General features: G+C 43.1%; 2 protein-coding genes across 2 annotated transcripts; both read left to right on the forward strand.

Annotated features, from left to right (window-relative positions):
- The first annotated feature begins 122 nt into the window (after window positions 1-122).
- LOC143346020 (cilia- and flagella-associated protein 61) lies at window positions 123-14,594 on the forward strand. The gene is made up of 24 exons (XM_076773730.1): window positions 123-761; window positions 836-964; window positions 6,198-6,698; window positions 7,118-7,252; window positions 7,454-7,614; window positions 7,700-7,826; window positions 7,984-8,322; window positions 8,502-8,768; window positions 8,924-9,194; window positions 9,773-10,026; window positions 10,092-10,322; window positions 10,390-10,647; window positions 10,841-11,035; window positions 11,276-11,398; window positions 11,467-11,579; window positions 11,634-11,785; window positions 11,851-12,058; window positions 12,118-12,326; window positions 12,951-13,202; window positions 13,251-13,355; window positions 13,603-13,680; window positions 13,741-13,857; window positions 13,960-14,025; window positions 14,119-14,594. Exons 3-24 carry the CDS (start codon window positions 6,403-6,405, stop codon window positions 14,449-14,451), a joined length of 4,290 nt encoding a protein of 1,429 aa, XP_076629845.1. The 5' UTR covers window positions 123-761; window positions 836-964; window positions 6,198-6,402; the 3' UTR covers window positions 14,452-14,594.
- A 938-nt stretch (window positions 14,595-15,532) lies between these two features.
- LOC143346285 (homeodomain-only protein) lies at window positions 15,533-19,112 on the forward strand. The gene is made up of 3 exons (XM_076774246.1): window positions 15,533-16,032; window positions 17,765-17,952; window positions 18,187-19,112. The coding sequence occupies exons 1-3, from the start codon at window positions 15,900-15,902 to the stop codon at window positions 18,256-18,258; spliced, it is 393 nt and encodes a 130-aa protein (XP_076630361.1). The 5' UTR covers window positions 15,533-15,899; the 3' UTR covers window positions 18,259-19,112.
- The last annotated feature ends 3 nt before the right edge of the window (window positions 19,113-19,115 follow it).

The raw sequence follows: 19,115 nt of genomic DNA on the forward strand, positions 1-19,115 counted from the left end.
GCGCTCGATCGAATTTTGCGCGAGAGAAGTGTCTGGCACGTTGCCTCGCGGAATGTATAATGCACCTTTGCGTAATTAGAGCAATTCCAACGTGGGTGATGTAACTGGGTGAGGGACGCATTATCGTACGCAGTTGCCGGCCACGTGTCCGATTTTAATCGCGTTTAATTCGCCGTCGATACCGGCAGAGTCGATTTTTTAAATTTCAAACACAAGACACGCGTCCGTGCACCTAATTCTCAAAGTGTCGCGTTGCAATATACGTCCACGTTAGACTCATTCAAGCCAGAGAGTTTGCACTTTGCTACCACGTTGTTTTCTAACAGTCGATATTTTTACAGCAATCAAAATTAACTGTTTAAGGGTAATTATTCGGTCGTGTCAATACCCAGTCATTGTACTCGCTATGACGTCGTCCACAATATTACAATTAATATATCTTCCAAACTAATGCGTAGGGAATGATTAGATGTATTAAAAAATATTGACCTTCGTATGCCCTCTGTTTAAGAAAAATTCAAGTCATATTATTCCATTTCTCTCGTTGGGAGTTTGTATTATTCCAGCAACCGATCCGTGGGACTAGTCTAGACAGGAGTAAATTTGCATTAGCAATGTGGTCGCCGGTCTGTCGCGAAACACGTTTTCGAAAAATGGAAAGAACGCCGAGAATTACGCCGGTGATAAACGCTCGAGGAGAAAGCAGGATGTAAACATGATAGAGAATTTTCGTTTGCTTCCCATTTTCGATAACGGCACAGGCGAGTAGTTGTTGGCAGGTACTTTCCCCTACCCCCCTCCACCCTCGTCATCACGGCACTCTTTCGCGTTACAGTTGCTGCCGGTTGATCTCCGAAAGTACGCTGCACGATCCCAGTCTAGCGCGCACCGTCGACGAGCGAGGGTGTTGACCATTCTCCAACACGGTTCCCGACGCGACAGATCGAACCTCGACGAGCAACAGGTAAGCTCATTTTCACTTGCTAGCAAACTTCTCAAATTTACAATTCAAACCCCCTCTAACCGCGGGGATTCGCTTTTAAATAACGTCCCTGATTTTAGAATCGATAAAATTATGAAATATGTAAAGTATTCTACAAAAACAACAGCATCGCATATGTATTGTTAATACTGCAATCGAAAGTGTATGCCAAATTTTTATGCACGATTCCCTTTGGAAACTTGCCTATTATTCGTTATTTGTCGAGGGATAAATTCATTACGCCTGTCCACGTAATTTTTTACAGAATGTAAAATATTAAAAATTATAATTATTAATGAGACGAAACTTTTTTCTTTGCTGAGGCAGTCTAATACAGAAACGTGGACGAAACACCGTACGAATTTCCGACTTGCGAAACACGCGAGGCTCGTTGTTCCTTTACTTTTACTTTTACCCGGGTTCCCACAATTCCAGCGTCGCGCGCAACAAACCGGGTAGGATAGCGAACCGACACGACGCGAACAACACGTTGCGTTCCCGCTGTGCGGAAGTCGAGGCTCCGGCAATGGTGATCCATTCAAACGATACTGTTTACTTGCACGTGAAAGTGGAGCACTCGACGGGGCTAATAGTCGGGCCCCGGGTCACTTCCGACCCACACTTGCACAGTATCAGAAGCGAATCCCGCCGATTTTAATGAAATTTGGTAGGGTCACAGGCCTGTATCCGAAACGAGCATAACTAGAATTTCAGCCTCAGACGTTCAATTTTGAGAAAAATCGATCAGCTTCTTAATTACGACGCAAAATCTCAATTATGTGGCGTAAGAGTTAGCGTTCGCGCGCTAATCAGCTATTGTTTCAACATATTCCTTTGACGCGTTATCTGTTTGCACGGGCACCGGTGCATCTTCAATACAGAGATTATGTTCGAAACGTTGTTAATCTATATAGTATCTATTTTTTTAAAACTGTTATACACTTCAATGTAATGGCTAACTGGCTGAGTATTTTCATTTTATTTAAAAATTTTTTTTAACCATTGCGTAAGTTAAGTGGAATTGCAACACTTTGCGTAAACGTACATTTTTGCGACTCATTAAAATTTTTACTGCACGCGAACGTGTTAAAGCGCGAACCGCAGCGAACGTGTACGTTTATAACACATGTATCGAGTTGTCTTTTTCCTATCGCGTGTCTTTTCTTAACGCGTTAATAATATACGCTTTGAAGATTACGTAGAATGTTATAAAATTGTACTCCAAAGAGAAGTGTCGCTAAAAGCAGGCTATAAACAAGGCAGGCTGGCTAACAACTCTATAACGGTGTATTGGAAATAAAAGATCGATCGTATTCCTAAAATAGAGGCTCGTCGTTGTGGCTCGTCAGAATTTGCGTTTTCGATTTCTTACACGGTTTTGAAGAAAAAACGTGGAACGCGTGAGTAATAACAAGCCATTGCCGCCATTGAGAGTACATGTTGCAATGTTTAAATGCTATCCTCTTTGCAAGATTGTTACGACCGTCATTATTATCGTGATTATATGGATCGATCATTCTTTCTTGCGAGACTTTCGAACAGAGCTGATTGATGTAGCTATACAGAGTGTTCGGCCTTCCCTGGGAAAAATTTTAATGGGAGATTCTAGAGGCCAAAATAAGACGAAAATCAAGAATACCAATTTGTTGTTGGTGGCTTCGTTAAGAAGTTATTAACGTTTAAAGTTCCGCCAATACTGAATTTTTTTCTCGAAAGTGAGTAAGATTTCGGGAGTATGTCTAATCACCGAAAATGATTATAATTGACCTCCGCAACCGAAAATAATTTTTCCAAAACGATTTGAAACTTTTCAATTTCGCCGAAAAATTTAAGCATCTACCCCTTGTCGATTTTTCTTAAAAATTCCTTTTTCATTTTTAGCAATTTTGTTTGACGCTCTACAGAAAAGTTGTCTAATACTTTTTTGTAGGTACCCATGAGCTCTACTTCAAAAAAAAGTTTCATTGAAATATATTCACAATTGTAGGAGTTATGGCTGTTTGAAAATTGGACCATTTTTATGGGGTTTTTCTCATTTTGCGGGGTTAAGGATCAACTTTTCGAATATTTTTGCGATTTGTACATATTCTCCATCAAAATACGCGTAGTTTGCTTTTTTAAACATTAAAATCGTCCAATCCGTTCAAAAGTTATGACGTTTTAAAGATTCGCATAAAAATTTGGGCAGACATTTCTGGCCAGATTTTAGATTTTCGGTAAGGAATTTTTTTCTCGGAACTGAGTAGGATTTCGGGGGTATGTCTGTTAACCAAAAATGCTTGCAATTGACCCCTGCAACTAAAAATAATTTTTCCAAGACGATTCGAAAGTCTTTTTTTTCACCGAAAACTTTCAGCTCTTACTTGAATTTTTTTCTCGAAGGAGGGTAGGATTTCGGAGATATGTGTATTCATAAAAAATGATTGTAATTGACCCCTGCAATCGAAAATAATTTTTCCAAAATGATTTGAAATTTTTTAATTTAATTGTTAATAACTTTTTAACGAAGCCTCCATCAACAAATTGGCATTCTTGATTTTCGTCTTATTTTGGCCTCTAGAATCTCCCATTAAAATTTTTCCCAGGACTGGCCGAACACCCTGTATATTCGGACAAAGATCTTTTACGAGTGTACTTGACCAATTTTCCGAACTCGTTCTTTAGAAATTTTATTTAAAATCATCGCAACAACGTGTTGTAATTGTTTCTTTATAAAAATCACTATTTTGACAAATAGCAAGAAATCCATTGATCATTTTTGCGGAAAGGATGGTTGAAACTGGTTGCAAGAAATCAGTAATGAACGTTGCATTTTCGCGTCGGCTAATGGGTTAATAAAATCTCGTTTCTCAAGCGGCAACGATCGCGACTCCATGTTTCTTCCGCGTCGCGACGAACTTGCAGCCTGTAATCGGTCGGCGGATCTTCTGCAAGCTAATTAGAAACTTCTGCTCGGATCGTTTCTGACCGACGCAGAAAGAGCCCGTCTCCATCTGGAAACGATAATTCATTATTTTACGCCTGCATTTCGTCTGCAATTTCGCTCGTTCCGGGCTCGCTCAATTGCTTTTAATCGCTTCTCTTGGAAAGTTCTGGGTAAATTGCGTAACAACAGAGTCTATATTCTTTTTCACAGGACACAAAATTGATTTATATACGCTTTTCGATCTAGAATTTGATTTTAAACCGAGCAAAGGTACACTTCTGATACTGAATGGTTAACGTCTTAATTGGTTTCTGACTTTTTAGGATATCGTTAATTTGTGTCTTCCCTCTTTCTGATTTAGTATTCGATTTTAAACAAAGGTACACTTCTGACACTGAATAGTTAGTGTCTTAATTGACCTCCTTTTTAGGATATCGTTAGTCACATTTTCGCTCATTTCGATCTAGAATTTGATTTTAAACTGAGCTAAGGTACACTTCTGACACTGAATGGTTAGTGTCTTAATTGGTCTTTTACTTTTTAGGATATCGTTAGTCCGCATTTTCGCTTTTTTCGATCCAGAATTCGATTTTGAACCGATCACTGGAACGATATTGTTCCCAGAATGGTAAAAAGTGGAGCTGCCTCGGTGGGCGTAGGAGTTAGCTGCCAAATGTGGTCGGCGTTCTCACCTCGCGTGTCGTGACATGGCGGTTGCATGGCGCGAGTCATTAGCAAAGTTCTCGGAATCGTCTCTCGAGCAACCATCGTGCCTCGAGACTCGCATTCGCCGTTTCCCAGACGCCGAGCGTTGGAAATTAGAATAACATCGGGCTGTAAGAGACTTTCGTGGCGCGAAACGGTACCGACGACCGGCGAAAAGTGCAACGACGGAAACGTAGCGTAACGATCGTCGGTCGGGGCCGATTGCATCGTTGTACGTGCACGTGTTGGACGCGTTTCACGCACCGAATGCACCGTAAATAGCTTCCGCGATGCGTGGCCGATCCGTGCTCGAGTCATAGAATGTTTTTTTTAAACGAGAATCATTTTCTGTATTAAATTTTACGATCTTCGTCGTTAGTTCCACGGTCGATTCGATAATGGTATTTCTTGGGTCCACCATTTTATCTTGTTTGCAAGGTCTCTGCTGCAAACTCTCCTATTTATCTGTTTAATTTACTCCTTTCTAATCTGTCCTCGCATACCGATAATGCTCCGATCGACAGGTTCTGTCTAAATCCGCCGCTCACTCCTTTACCAAATTTCAACTTCCCTTTTCCTCTGCTGGTTCGTTCGGAGCTTGATACATCGATCACTCGTGAAAATTTATTTCGCTACCCTTTAAGAACTAGTCTTTTGGGACCATCTCTGAAAAATGTTTCACAAAATCACTGTATGATATCGTTAATCGACGATAGAAAAACGTATGTTATTAGTAAATTGGGTTTTATATACGTTGTATCAGTAAGCAAGAAGAGATCGAATTGTGAACGTGGCCTAACGCGAGACGTTCGCGACAAAAGGCAAGCAGGCCGTGAAAGAAGATGGAGGGAGAACGCGAAGCAATTACTTTGCCCCTCCGTTTAAATCGTTCGCGGAGTTTCGTTATTACCTTTTTTGCGGGCGTTAAGTCGGTCGCCTTGTCGGGCCCATATAGCCAGACTCGTTTTTCCCACGGTCGGTCGACACCCGGTAATTCGATCGATCGTTTCCCTTTGCAGGGGATCGATTCGCAAACGATCCTCCTCGAGACATCCTGCATCCTTTCTCGACGTCCCAGCGACCACCGATGTATTCCTCCTCGCACAGTCTTTGACGACCAAACGTCGCCATTAACCTCTCCACTTACGATTTAATTGCAATATAATTTTTCATTTTGGTCAAATTCGTTCGTTAAAAAGAACAGGTTTGTTTTACAAATATTTTGCGAATTTAATAATGTGCTGATTTTAATATAGTATTAGACTTGATCGTCAATATAAGCATAAAGAGCTAATAACGAGTCAGATTGTACTGCAAGGGGTTAACGCATGCATATATAGGTGCTTAACGCTAGAACTACCGACAATTATGGTGTATTTATTTATACCAAATAAATTGAAAAGATAGATTCTCGAAGGAATGCATAATGAAATGGAAAATAAATGTAAATTGCAAATCATTTTGGCCACTTCTGGTAGTTCTAGCGTTAAAAGTGTACATTCGAACCGGAACGGAGTCGCCATTTGCAAAGTATCGTTCAACGCGTTATCAGCGTTTGTAAAATTGCTAATTTTGCTTGTTTAGAATCGAATGACAAGTAAATTGGCGGCTCGAACGATCGAAAGCAGCTTCGTTATTTTCCTCGTGGCCGCGTGCCGACCGAAACGACCGTCCCCAGCAGCCAATCAAGACCAGCAAAAGCGTAATAAGCCCTCGTGCGCCGTAATTCGATCTCGCGGAATGGCTCTCGGACCCTCGTCGACCTTGGCGGTCGATTAACCCGTCCTCGATGAAAATTTGTCGCGCGAATCGCTCTCGATCAGTGAACGTGGCCGGGAAAACTTTAAAAACTCAAACTTCAGTTTGGTGGAACGGTATCGAGCTTTCTCGTAGCTGCTGCAAGATGATGAATTTTTGGTTCGACGAGGCAAGGGCGGTCCACCATGGACGAAAGAGCGAAGATGTGTCGTCGGAGATCCTCCTGACCGTCAGACGCATGGAACACTCTGACCTGCCCATCCTGGAGAGGCTGATTCAACCGGACACGTTCGAAATCTTTGGCGAAACCGACCTCGGACGAATCTAGTACCTCGTTTATTTAATTCGATTCATTCTCTCAGGTGCAATTTTGAACTGCAGAATTTGCAGGAAAATAATTTTTCGACTTTTAATAATATACAGGGTGTTCGGCCATACCTGGGGGAAAAAGACGACAATCAAGAATATCAATATCTTGATTGAGACTCCGTTAAAAAAGTTATTAAAAAGTTAAATTAAAAAATTTCAAATCGTTCTGGGAAAATTATTTTTCGTTGCAGGGGTCAATTACAATCTACTCTATAATAGATTCACTCGAAACATTCCTCAGCCGTACCGATTAGTAAACATTCACACGGCACAACCATTCCTGCGGAACTAAAGCTTGTTAAAGTTTTGGGGGTTTAAAAAAATTTTTTAAAATACACGGTTACGTGCGCCATATTTGGAAAACGTTGCGTTTCCAGCGAGGCGTCCTGCCTGTCCGTGGTCCAGTGCAACGAGAAACGCGACGTCGTCTCGGGCATGTGCCTCTGCAATTATCCCAACGTGCCGTCGGTGATCCCTCAAGATTGGCCCGCCTGGTTGGACACGCTATACGGGTAAACGCGATTAGAAACGATTAGAGTCCAATTATTGGAACGGAACATAAGTTCCTTTCAAACACCAAATATTAAGCATCGTTGCTCTCTTGAAATTTCATAATTTCGTGTGCATGCAAAGAAACAATTTTTTAAAAATCCTTCTTCGAGCGGAGGGTCATCGAGGTCCGGGTTCGTTTATCTGGGTTTCGTTTGAAAAAGGTTGGAGAACGTGACGGAAAGGAACTCGATGTTCGTGCACTTCCTCGTGTGGGACAGACGGTACACCGGTCATTTCTTCGAGGACCTTCTGACCGGACTGTTCGACGTCGCCTCGTATCTCTTGCACGTGATCCTCGTGCTTCCTCCACGGGTTATTCCAGGTGACCCCTCGAATCGATCCCCCGGTCGATGACGCGACGCGACCCGACCAGAGACCGCGAACAATTCTCGCTGGGACTTTTTTAGCGGACGTGTTCGAGCAGCAGATGATCAGGATCTCGTCCAAGTGCTCGACGAACACGTACTCCGTGCAGTCCCTCTACGTGACCGTTCGTCATTGGAAAAACTCCCGGCTGAGGATCCGACGCATCGTGTGAGGCTAATTAACATTTGTACGAACGCTTCCTGATTCCTCGAGAAACAAAAAGCTCTCGAAGAAAAAGCTCTCTTAAAAATTGTAGTGTCACGATTCTTTTTTTTTAAATTAATAACTGTTCGACGAGTGAGAACGAAACATTTCCGCGCGACAGAGAGGAGGATAACGACCTGGTGATACCGATCATCGGCGCAGAGTCGCGTCTCGTGGAGGAGTTTTACGGGGAGTATTACGTCAGCGAGATGGTTCGTTATCCCAACGATTACAGGCAGTTGATCGTCTCCGAGGACCACGACGGCCTGGCCACTGGCGCCATGTTCCTCAACAGAAGAGTAGACGTCGACGTTCTCAACGAGAACTTTGAACTTGGACCCTACAATGGTCTCAGGAAGCCTAGCGAGGACGACGTTTTCCCTCCGGGGAGCATGGAACCATCTAGCGAGACTTACTTCTCCATTTTCTCGGGAAAGCCTCGAACGAAGAGGATCTACGGGTTGGGAGATCCATAATCTAAAAACGATTTTAACCCTTTGAGAACACCTAGGCATTGAAGTCTCTTTGATAGACGATTGTAGATGAAATTGCAATCGTTGTAGAGGGTTGAAGTTCTTTTTTCTCCAATCATATAGTTTCTTAGACCCTGTAAACACGCTAGCGACGTATTCTGTACAGAGACAGCTTATCCATGCTGATATCCGCGGAGGATTTGGAGGAACCTAACGAAAGCAACAGCTTGCAAGGCTTGAACGATCGTCGGAACGAAAAGTTTACGGAGAAGCCAATTGGTTTCTCGAAGAGCGACATTCTCACCGAGCCATCGATCATCGATAATTTTAGCGATAACTACGGCTCGAAAATGCAGACTAGCGTATTTCAGGACACTTTGCTCGATATTCCACGTGAGTTCGAACGTCTAGCCGTATACGCCAGAGACGGATGAATTTCTTATCCAGAAGCAAAATTTGAATAACAAATGTGAGACAAAACGACTCTATTTCGCGTTGAAAGCTCGTCTCGGTGTCTGTTAAATGGAATAAATATCGAAAAGGCGCTATTTATTTTACCCGTCTCTGACTTGGACTTTGCAACACTGTTTACTTCTTCAACGAAGGAAGACTCACCGTCCCATCGATCAAATCGAGCGAGATGCTGCCGCCAAAAGAGATCCAGCTTCCTCCGCAGCCGATCTATCGCGGCGAGGTGAACGCGTTCGTTTTGGAGATCTTCGCGAGGCAGCCACAGATCAAGAACCGTTGCTGTAGAAACTTTCTCGAGGCTGCCTTTGAGTGTTTCCCTGACCTGGACTACTGCGTTATACTCCTACCGTCGTCTCATCCCTTTCTACCTTTCTTGGAAAATTTCGTGGTACGTTGAAAATTGGCCACAGTGTTCCCTCGCTTATTGCAATCTAATCGGGATCACCAGATTGCTCATGGAGAAATTTAACTCTTAAGTGAATTATTGGGGCCTAATTACTTAAAAATTTATATAATCCTCCGTTAGTTCATTATTTTTTAAATGCTTCAACCATTTTTACTCGATTATTTTGAGGAAACATAAGGATATTATTGTTTTAAATTGAATATATAGGGTAAAATACATAAACAAAGAATGTAAAAAAAGATATGTTTGCTTAGAGTATTTACTATCTATTTCGTGAGAAAGAGTGCTTGAGTTAATAGTAGGTGATCGAAGAAAAGTCTCCGAGTGCAAAGGGTTAAAGAAAAGTCGATTTCCATTTGCCAATTCGGTAAAAATCAACATTGAAATAATTCAGTTGAGATCGAGAGTTCACTTAAGGGTTAGAGACTTTGTTCCCATAGAGAAAATTGTTCGAAATATTTAATTCTATTACATTCATTCGAACTTCCAACTCTCCTCCATCTGGCTTGCCCGGTTTTTCGTCATTAAACGAGAGACTATTGCGTGTTCCAATGGCGCAGCGCGTACCATTGAGATGCAACAGAGATTTTCCGATGACGCTGTACGCTACGCATCGAGCGTCTCTTTTGGGGCGAATAACGACTCGCGAGGGCCTTCTCGAGGATTGGGAAGACGTCTGTCAGCTTTTGCGCGGAATTCCAAAGGCGGAGAACACGCTGAGTGACTTGGAGGCGGCGGTGACGAAGCGACGGTCCGACCTGTTCTGTTACGTCTTCCAATGGAACGACGCGATAATCGGCGTGGCGATTCTCTGGTAATTCTTTCGACCCGTGAACTTCTTCGATCATATTCTATTAGCGCATCTGATCGTGCAATTAGTACCGAGAAAGACGTCGCGTTCATCAAAAGACGGTACCACGTGGAGGATTACATGGCGACGCAGAACGTGGCTTATGACGCTCACGGTTGCATCTTGCATTTCGTGTTAACGCCCATCTTTTCTGTTCATCTGCGGTTCTTCTTCCGCGAAATCATGCGTCTCAGCGGCTTGGCAGTTTTGTATTATCGGCTCGAGGAACGCGCTTTGAGTGCTCTGGTAAACGCTCTCGAGTTCACTCAAAATCTATGATTCTAAATTTATTTATTTACCATAAATCCCCTTCAACACTTTTTTTCGTCCGCGGTTTCAGACTCGTTCACAGCCCCTAGCGACGTGTTTGGATGCCATGGTCTTTGTCAATCCTCGACAAAGGATCGAGTACAAGTTCCGCGGCTACGTGGAAACCGATAAGCCCAAAACGACCAACGAACCTTTCGCGCTTTTCATGACGACGCCCAGGTTGGCGATTCTCGACCATTTTATCGTCGACACGAAAGTCGTGGTCGTGGGCGCCTCCGACTGCGGAGTCGCTTTCATGGAACACCTCGCCTTAGGGTGAGATTATTCAAAGATATTCGAAGAAAATGGATAAAGGAGTAACGAAAAGGAGAGAAACGAGTTGTAGCGATTCTTTGATTCTCCGCCATCTTTGTTCGTGGCGTAATTTACAAATGGCAACAATAGACATCAAATATTTGGGGAACCTGAAAAATTAGAAAATATCGCCGGGAATTTAACATATTTGCAGGTCCACTCTAGATTCAGTGCGATTCGCGAATCTCACGCTGATATCGCCGAACGGTTTGCCCTTCGAAAAACAACATGGCGGCGCGATCGTGCGTTCGATTCCCTTTCGAGGTCGATACTGTCGAGATTATCGTCGTCTGGTCGTAGCACGTGCTTGGATCAACGTCATCTACGGCACGGTAGTAACGATTAACAGGTATTACCGATCTCAAACACATTTTATCTTGGATCTACCGATCTAAGACAGCCTCTAACGCAGTTAAAGAAACTATCTGTCCCTAAAATCGAACGCCAATTAACACCTGCGACTGTGCAAAAGCTGAAAACGAGCGTCAGAGTTCTGAGAGGTCTCTTTGTCAGGCAATCGACAACAGGCGTTGCAAATGTCGTTGAATAGTGATAATAATATCCATGCTTACGTCCGCGCGATCAATAGGAAAGAGAAGTACGTGACGGTGATGAATCAAGGGAACATCACGTACGACTACTTGATATTGACTTGCGGATTGCAATACCAGAGGCCACGGTTTCGCGAAGAGCTGGAGGCGCATAAGAGCGGGTAAACGAGAACCAAGCTTTGAATAATTGAATGGAGAACCGCAATAGTCTCGTTTCTTTCTCGAACAGGGAGTTCCCGAAACATGAAACGCCCTGGAATTGTTTGACGATCAACGACGACATGCAGGCGGTGGCGTGTTTGGAGAAGATCCAACTGTCGATGAGCAACTTTCAGGACGAAAGTAGGTTGTTCCTTTTGAGTCGAGAGCGAAATCTCTGAATGCGCTCCCTTCCAGGAAGGATCGTCCTCTACGGACACAATATAGACTGCTATTGCGCTCTTCAAGGACTGCTCGAATCCGGAATAAACGGTGCTTGGATCACTTTGATCGAGCCGCCGTTGCCGGCGAACGAGTCTCGCGAGAGCGTCTTCTTCGACGACTGCGAAGTACGAGAGATCGGGAGATCGTTTCTCATAAATCGATCGTAAAACGAGTCGTCGATGTATTCAAGGTGTACGTGGAGACGATGAATTCGATTTCGAATAGCGGAGTCGAAGTACTCGTGGACTGGGAGCTGATCGATTGGCATCTGAGGAGTTCGATCGAGGGAAAATTCATAGAAGCGATCGTTTTGCGATCCGAAGGCAGAACTAGGACTATGGAGTGCGACGTCTTCGTCAACTTCAACGAGAAAACGATCAACATGGAGCTATTTTTGGGTGATCGATCAAACTCCCTGGCCATCGAGTCTAAACAAATTAAAATTCATCCGTTTCAGCGATCTGCAGATCCGGACTGGTGTTCGACGGTCAACTGGTCATAGATCCGGAGTTCAGGACGAACGATCCGTCGATCTTCGCGGCTGGCACCGTCACCAAATATTCCAGAAAGTTCTGCGCGGATTCCCAACAGCACAAGTACTACAACAGCGTAGAAATCGGCACGAGAGTTAGTACAGCAGACCCTGGTCGCTTTCAAAGACTCGTTGTACGAGCATGATAATATTCTAAGCGCGTCGGAGATATTTCCCGCCACGAATCGTACGGTTGCATATGAATGACACGGTCGAGATCGAGCGAACGTTTACGCTCGGAGTGTCGGTCGCGAGAACAGAGCGAACGGATTCGAAGAATGCACGTGGAGTTCAGGGCGCTCGACGACCCGTGGCACGAGCGTCATACGTGTGTTGGTGAGGTTTAACAGCGTAGCGTGATCGAGGATTGAGGATCGAGCTCGCTGAGCCAGGGACGAGAGAGTTTGTTGCGAGCTAACAGTCGTTGAATCGGAGTTTGGGGCTTCTGGGTTGCAAAATAAACTAATGGAGGAAGGTGTAATACGTAAACTCCGGATGTTTATTCATTTAATTCCCAAAAAACTACAAAATGCACTTAATATGCAGAAATATAAATTGTATTTAGCGACAACCCTTTACGAAGCTTCCGTTTCATTAATTCTATCAATAAAAATATTAATTTGCATAAAGTCTATTGATATGTTTGAAAGAAACATATGTGAAGGAGAAAATTCGTCTTTAGAATGGTTTATACCAAGTAGTTTTAGAAACAAATCCTGACGATTCTTTCGTGGAGTAAAAGTTAGTAATACGTATAGTACTTCAATTTATGCAAAACACATGTTGATCGTTGCAAGCTGGCGAAAGTCCTGCGATCGGCCATCGACACTCAGCAACGAGGCAGTAAAGTATCCTCCTTACTGGTCAAGAGCAAAGCTTGCTCGACGCCGCCATTGTTTCGTTCCGCGAACGTCGTAGCCTGCACTTTGCCCGGTGGTTATCGGTACCTTCACGTTCGCAAACCTGGGAAACCCGTCCCTCGAAAACAGGCGATTCGTTGCAATTCCTACGTGAGTATTCCCTGCGTTACCATACCTCGTTTTCAAGTCCTTGTTTAGGGTTCGGTGTTGAAAACAGGCTCCTGCGCCTCGGAAATTGGCTACTTTCGCATACGGTTGAACAGATTCGACTCCGTCGAGTCGATAACGTGCTGCAACAAAAAGGTAGCGCAATTTTATCATTTACAAAAAGAGGATACCAGTGAAACGAACGCCTTTTAGGTGAAACAGATCCTAAAATATTAGTCGTTTTAACATATCTGAGGCGCACGTATAATTGAAAAAAAACGTCTGAACTTAAGAAAACTCTATTTATTATAATTACAGTGAAAATTTTCTGTTTCATTCGTATTGTCCTCTTTTTGGTGGATGAAACGCAAACTTCCGGTTCTTAGATCGCACGATATTTCAGGAATTCGAGTTGCACCACGTGATTAAGTTGTACGGAAAGCACGAGAGCTTATTGAACGAGTTGAAGACGCGTTTCCAAGTAAGGTGTCCCTTAAAATATTGTCGATATTACGAGTGGTAGACATTTTGGTCACGACAGAAATCGCTGATCTCGGACTTGTACGCGTACTTCCGGGAACCGTGGGCAATGGCGATTTTCTACGACAGATTCGAGTGCCTTCGCGTGGAGAATCGAGCCACGTTGCTGTCCAAAACGGTAATACTATACCATAGAGGGGATTATAAACTTGAAATAGTTAAAATCGCTTAGTCCCAAAGCAATCATATTAAAATTAAACAATATTAAAATTCGTGACAGGCGATTCCCGGTTCGTCTTTGGTCGACGACTGCATCCGCGCTCTAGTAAAATCAAAATGGGAGCCGGTGAGTGACTCGAAGATTCTTTTCACTGTACTATAGTATTCACCACGAATCTATTTAATTATTTTTTACGCTTCTTTAATAATTCACTGACCGAAATGTACCAGATCGTATACGATTACTAACATGTCCAAATCGAAATGCTTGGACAAGTTTTGCAACAATGATGACCGTTGTCCTAAATGCTATAGTACAGTCCACCTTTTCTCTTTCGTTTCTCATCGTTCGACGACTCTTCAGATACCGGAAAACGATCGACGTCGGATCGAAGAGAAATACGCCGGGTCGGTGTACCAGCAGGAGCTCGAGGAGAGTCTGCTGGACTTCCTGCAGTTCTCCGAAGAGGATATACCTGTGTATTGCACGCCTGGAAAGTTGCGTGAATTATACGCCGACAACGAGGACAGTCCTCTGTACACGTACCTCTAGCTCACTGATTCCGCGACCGTTTCTATTTTACGCTTTCTCGAACGGCCAAGCGCGAAATAAACGATCGCGACGACTGTTTTTCTCTCTTCGAGCGTGGAGGTTTTCCTCGTGGACGATCCTCGATATACAAATTTTTAATGTAACTGTTATTTCTGGTCCCTGGTCCTAAAAGTACGAGTTGCACGGGTCTTTATCGCGGTTATACGATCTCTGAAAGAGACTTTACGATGGCAGCGTCTAACGAAATGACGGATCGTGTCACGGCTGGGCGAACAAATATTTCTCACTTTGAGAAGCGACCGCCTCGGAAATCGTCCTCGATCGACGCGTCCGCGACTACATACTTGGTATGCGATCCGATCTGTAGGTCAAGTTTAACATTCCGCGACGCTGCTCCATAGAGACAGCTCAAGGCGGCGTCGACACGCCGCGCCGCCCACGCTGTCACGCAACGACAACAACAAAAACGCGTTACAGATGTGTCACGGCTAACGCGGAACTGCCTCTCCCGATTATCTGCTCCCGCGGATCTCGTTCAGACGTTTCTTCCTCTCTCTTTTTCTCTGAACTGATAAAAAATTCGATGGAGAATGCGAGTCCTTGAACGTTCATTAGCGTTGCACGATCGTTTTCATTATTGGACCTGAAAAATAAATTTTCGATCAATTGGTAAAATATAAGAATATAAAGTAGTATGTAAATACAATAATAAAATGTATGCCTTATACTTGTATATAGTCCACCGTATTTTCACCATAACTTTTTTTTAACGAAGATGAACTTTGATTTAGTTTTGTTGTGTGTTTCTTCCGTTCAAAATTTTTGGAACTACCTTCGTTTGATATTTCTTATTTAAGACAGTAGATTGTAGGCTCCGATTTGACTCATAAGAATCGTCTTTTGCTAACGATTTTCATTCTTAGAAACAGGATAAGATCCATTAGTTTGAGAATACCGCTATTTTACGTAGAACAATTTAATAATACGAACGTAACTTAAGATTATACAGCGCATTCGTGGTTTCGTTCTCCTCACGCGTTCTCCGAAACGAGCGATTCAACCAGTAATTTACGTCCGCGTTTGACGTATGTCGCTCGAGTACTTTGTTTATCGTGCTATCTACGGATAAAACGATTTAAAAAAAGGAGTATCGGGATGTCGGGGTAATTACGTGTCGCAAGGAAGCGGCCAAATATCTTTCGTCTTAATCGGCCGGTGATTCAGGAGCGGAAGCGGCCCCCGTATAATTAACCTTTTTGGCAAGTAATCTCGGATGAAACTCTCGTTAGATACGTGCATCCCGTCAAGGCTGATCTTCTCCCACGTGTACGCATCGATTTACATTTTTATATTATTATACGCGTAAAACCGATCGCGACAAAACCAGTCGCGTGTTAACCGCGCGCCAGTACGTTTCTCGATTAACGATTTTTTATCCGAGCGTCGGAATGGACAGGCCCAGACCCATTTCCTCGTACTTCTACGAACGAAAGTGTTACCTCTGCGAGCGTCGCACCGTTTTTCCCGATCGCAATGACTCCTGGACACAGCCACAGCGAAAAGTGAGATTCGTCGAGCCGAGTAAGTGCTAACACAAGACGCTAACGATTATACTTTGATACTCCTTTCTTCGATATTATTAGTTAGAATTGTTTATGTATCATCTACGAGACGATGTTAGTTAATTTACGATATTGTAAATTTAAAAATAGTTTGGTGGGAAAGTCACGAGCCACTCTATAGGACAATCATGTTCCCAATATTATGTTTCACTTATTCTAATAGAGATTAGTTGGTAGAATAGTGTTTTAACACCTTGACTACTGCGTTAGTCATGTATGAATAACAGGACTTTTCACCGTGGAACTGAAACAATTAATTCTCAAGTTGAAATGTTTGTTATGTAGTTCACAATTGTGTAAAATCAAAGTTTTGGTCTAGTCGTGTTAAGAACATTTTACCATAGTCGAGCGACCCTAAAATTCATAATTTTATGTTTCTTCGAAATTTGTGAAGTGGTGCAACCACGAGAAAAGCGCATATTGCACCGAGAGTTTGGGTTCTGTTATTTGCGCCGTGACGGAATCGAGACTCTTGAAACGAATCCAAAAGCACGGAGACCCTGAAGTCGGGTCAATGCCGTGCTATTCTCGTTTCCCGGCGCAGTAAAACGTCTCAGTCTTCGAAGATCCGTGAAAATAAACGGGAAACCGAGTAACGATGCCACGCCGCGAAACTATGAGCGAGATCCGAGCGTCGTCGGTTGCTAAAAAGATGCTCGTTGAATGAATCGCGGCGCGAGTTGTTGCGTCGTTCTCCGTCAATTAACGCGATTCTGCCCTCGTTAGCGGGCACGCTCGTTAATATCGCGGATGCAAAATAGAATCGCACATATTTACGTAATACCGGCGTTATTATACAACTATTACGCTCGCCACGCCTTCGTAATATAACTCGCCAGAAAGTGATAATGCGAGACGTACTTATGTAATGAATGTCAATTTACCGGGCGACCGGTTCTTCGCGCCTTTACGGTGTATCGGCACGCTCTTCCCCCGTAAAAGGGAATATTCGAGACCCATATTCGCGACACGTCGCGGTGATTCACGTGTCTTTTGTCGCGATAATTGCCGCGATTTTTCCCTTCGTCGGCACTGACGAACGATTAGCTCGCCTCTAAACAGACTGCGCGGCTTTGTCCAACGCGCCACAACGGTGACTCTTTCGTTCCAAACGGGCTCCGTGGACTGGAAACAATGACAAAATGTTACGAAGTTACCCATAAACAAGCGTCTATTTAAATTTTAAATTAATATAAGTAAGCCTCGTGCTTCAGCGAGGAACGCCAATATGTCTCTGACACGTTCTTCTCGTTCGCCACTGAAAAAGGAAGGTGCCTTTTATAGAATTTTTCACAAGAGTCACTCCATAAGCAATACTTTGGAGGTGTTAAAGAAAAGAGTAACAGTTCGAATTTTATCTAAAATATATTCATCATTACTTTGTACCGCCCAAACTGACTTCAAATGTATAATACTTGATTTATAAAATGCCCTCAGTTCTGAATCTGCAAGTTGCCATTTTTAGCCTCAGCTTTTGCAATGTACCTCTTGCTCTATGAGACCGAGCATTACCATGATGGAAAATTACTTCTTTTCCCTTCACAAGAATCTGTCATTTTCCTTTGTGAAGATCTAATTGGGCGGTAGCAATTCATAATGGATAGTCCTGCCTGGACACGTTGATGAATCAAGATTACGTTAGCTAAACGAAAACCCTTGGACCACTATTGAGCTCGTTGTACTGTTTGCAGAGAAAATGATGCGATCACCTTCTCCGCAATACCCCAGTAGGGGAGGATCGGACATTCGGGTGATTCGATTGACGGAAGATCAGGAAGCCGTTCTTCAAGAACAGTTCAACAGATGGCCCAGAGCACCTCACGCGGCGGATGTGGTTCTATTGGCGGCCGAAACGGGACTCTCCGAAGCTGACGTTGAGGTTTGTATCTCCTTTTCCCTCTCCTTGAAAAAGACATATATACTTTTAGTCGACAATTTTGAACAGTATTGAGACTCAGAAATACTAGCACAATTTTAGACACTTAAAGAATGTGGATTTCCAAATGTGAGCCACGTCGGCTTGGACGTGGTTTGCATCTGGAAGCGTTGACCCGCTTAAGTGAAATCTCAATTATTTAGACTCTTCTCTTTTTGACTAATCCTCGTTCTACAGGCCTGGTACCGCATCCGATTGGCCCAGTGGAGGAAGGAGCAGGGGTTGGGGGGAAACCTTGGTTTACATTGATGCCTAACGTTGCAACCACTCCAACGTTATCGTACTCGTGTACCTGAAAATGTAATTCGTATACGGACTACGTGCCGGACCGACGACGATCCATCGTTCGTCGATCTTCTTTTGCTTTCAGCTTACGAGCAAACGTGCTCTTGCGTAGATGTTATTAACTTAGACCCGCGTGAAATGTCGATTTATTTATGTTGATTGTAATTGCGTAGCGGAGTCGAAGGAGGGGAGCGACGGTACCAAAAATTGGTTTCTCAAGGAGTAACCGCGGATAGAACAATCCCCGATAGAGGATTAATCGTAGTTGTTTTAGCTTCTTTTTAACGTCTCTAACCATTGTTTATCTCGACGGTGATCGAATTTTAATCTTTACGATCCACGAAATATTTTTACGTCTCGATCACCGGTAGAAGATAAACGAAAATTGTTACGATTATTTACTTTGAATATCTCAACATTGTTCAACGCTAGATTTATGGGATTTATGTTGGATTTTATCGATGCAATGATACAGATATATATTCTAATTAAAAGGAAATCCGTGTTTTAATGTAACCGAAATATGTGTAATCAATGTCCGTAAATCTAGCGTTAATCATAGGGATGCCGAGCGAATAAGACATTACCAGCGAGTATTAATCCTAGCTTATGTATTATTTAATATATGACCTAATCGAGGGAGAATTATATTAATTATAACGCTGTACCGGCAGAAGCAGGTACCATAAATATATTTTACTATATTCACGGATAGTTGTACTAATAAGCGTCACGGACGTATGTACAAAAAGGAAATGCGAATTAAAATGGATATATTTGTATAACAAAGTTACTCGAATAAATGTTACATAAACGAAGTT

Source organism: Colletes latitarsis, chromosome 10 (assembly GCF_051014445.1).
Source record: "Colletes latitarsis isolate SP2378_abdomen chromosome 10, iyColLati1, whole genome shotgun sequence".
Taxonomy (NCBI): Eukaryota; Metazoa; Arthropoda; class Insecta; order Hymenoptera; family Colletidae; genus Colletes; species Colletes latitarsis.

Coding starts and splice junctions, on each gene's coding strand:
- LOC143346020 (XM_076773730.1), top strand. CDS start 6,403: ATGAAAATTTGTCGCGCGAATCGCTCTCGATCAGTGAACGTGGCCGGG. Junction 8,323..8,501: donor CGAACGAAGAGGATCTACGG/GTTGGGAGATCC, acceptor TATTCTGTACAG/AGACAGCTTATCCATGCTGA. Junction 13,681..13,740: donor AGTTGAAGACGCGTTTCCAA/GTAAGGTGTCCC, acceptor TGGTCACGACAG/AAATCGCTGATCTCGGACTT.
- LOC143346285 (XM_076774246.1), top strand. CDS start 15,900: ATGGACAGGCCCAGACCCATTTCCTCGTACTTCTACGAACGAAAGTGT. Junction 16,033..17,764: donor AGTGAGATTCGTCGAGCCGA/GTAAGTGCTAAC, acceptor TACTGTTTGCAG/AGAAAATGATGCGATCACCT. Junction 17,953..18,186: donor TCTCCGAAGCTGACGTTGAG/GTTTGTATCTCC, acceptor CTCGTTCTACAG/GCCTGGTACCGCATCCGATT.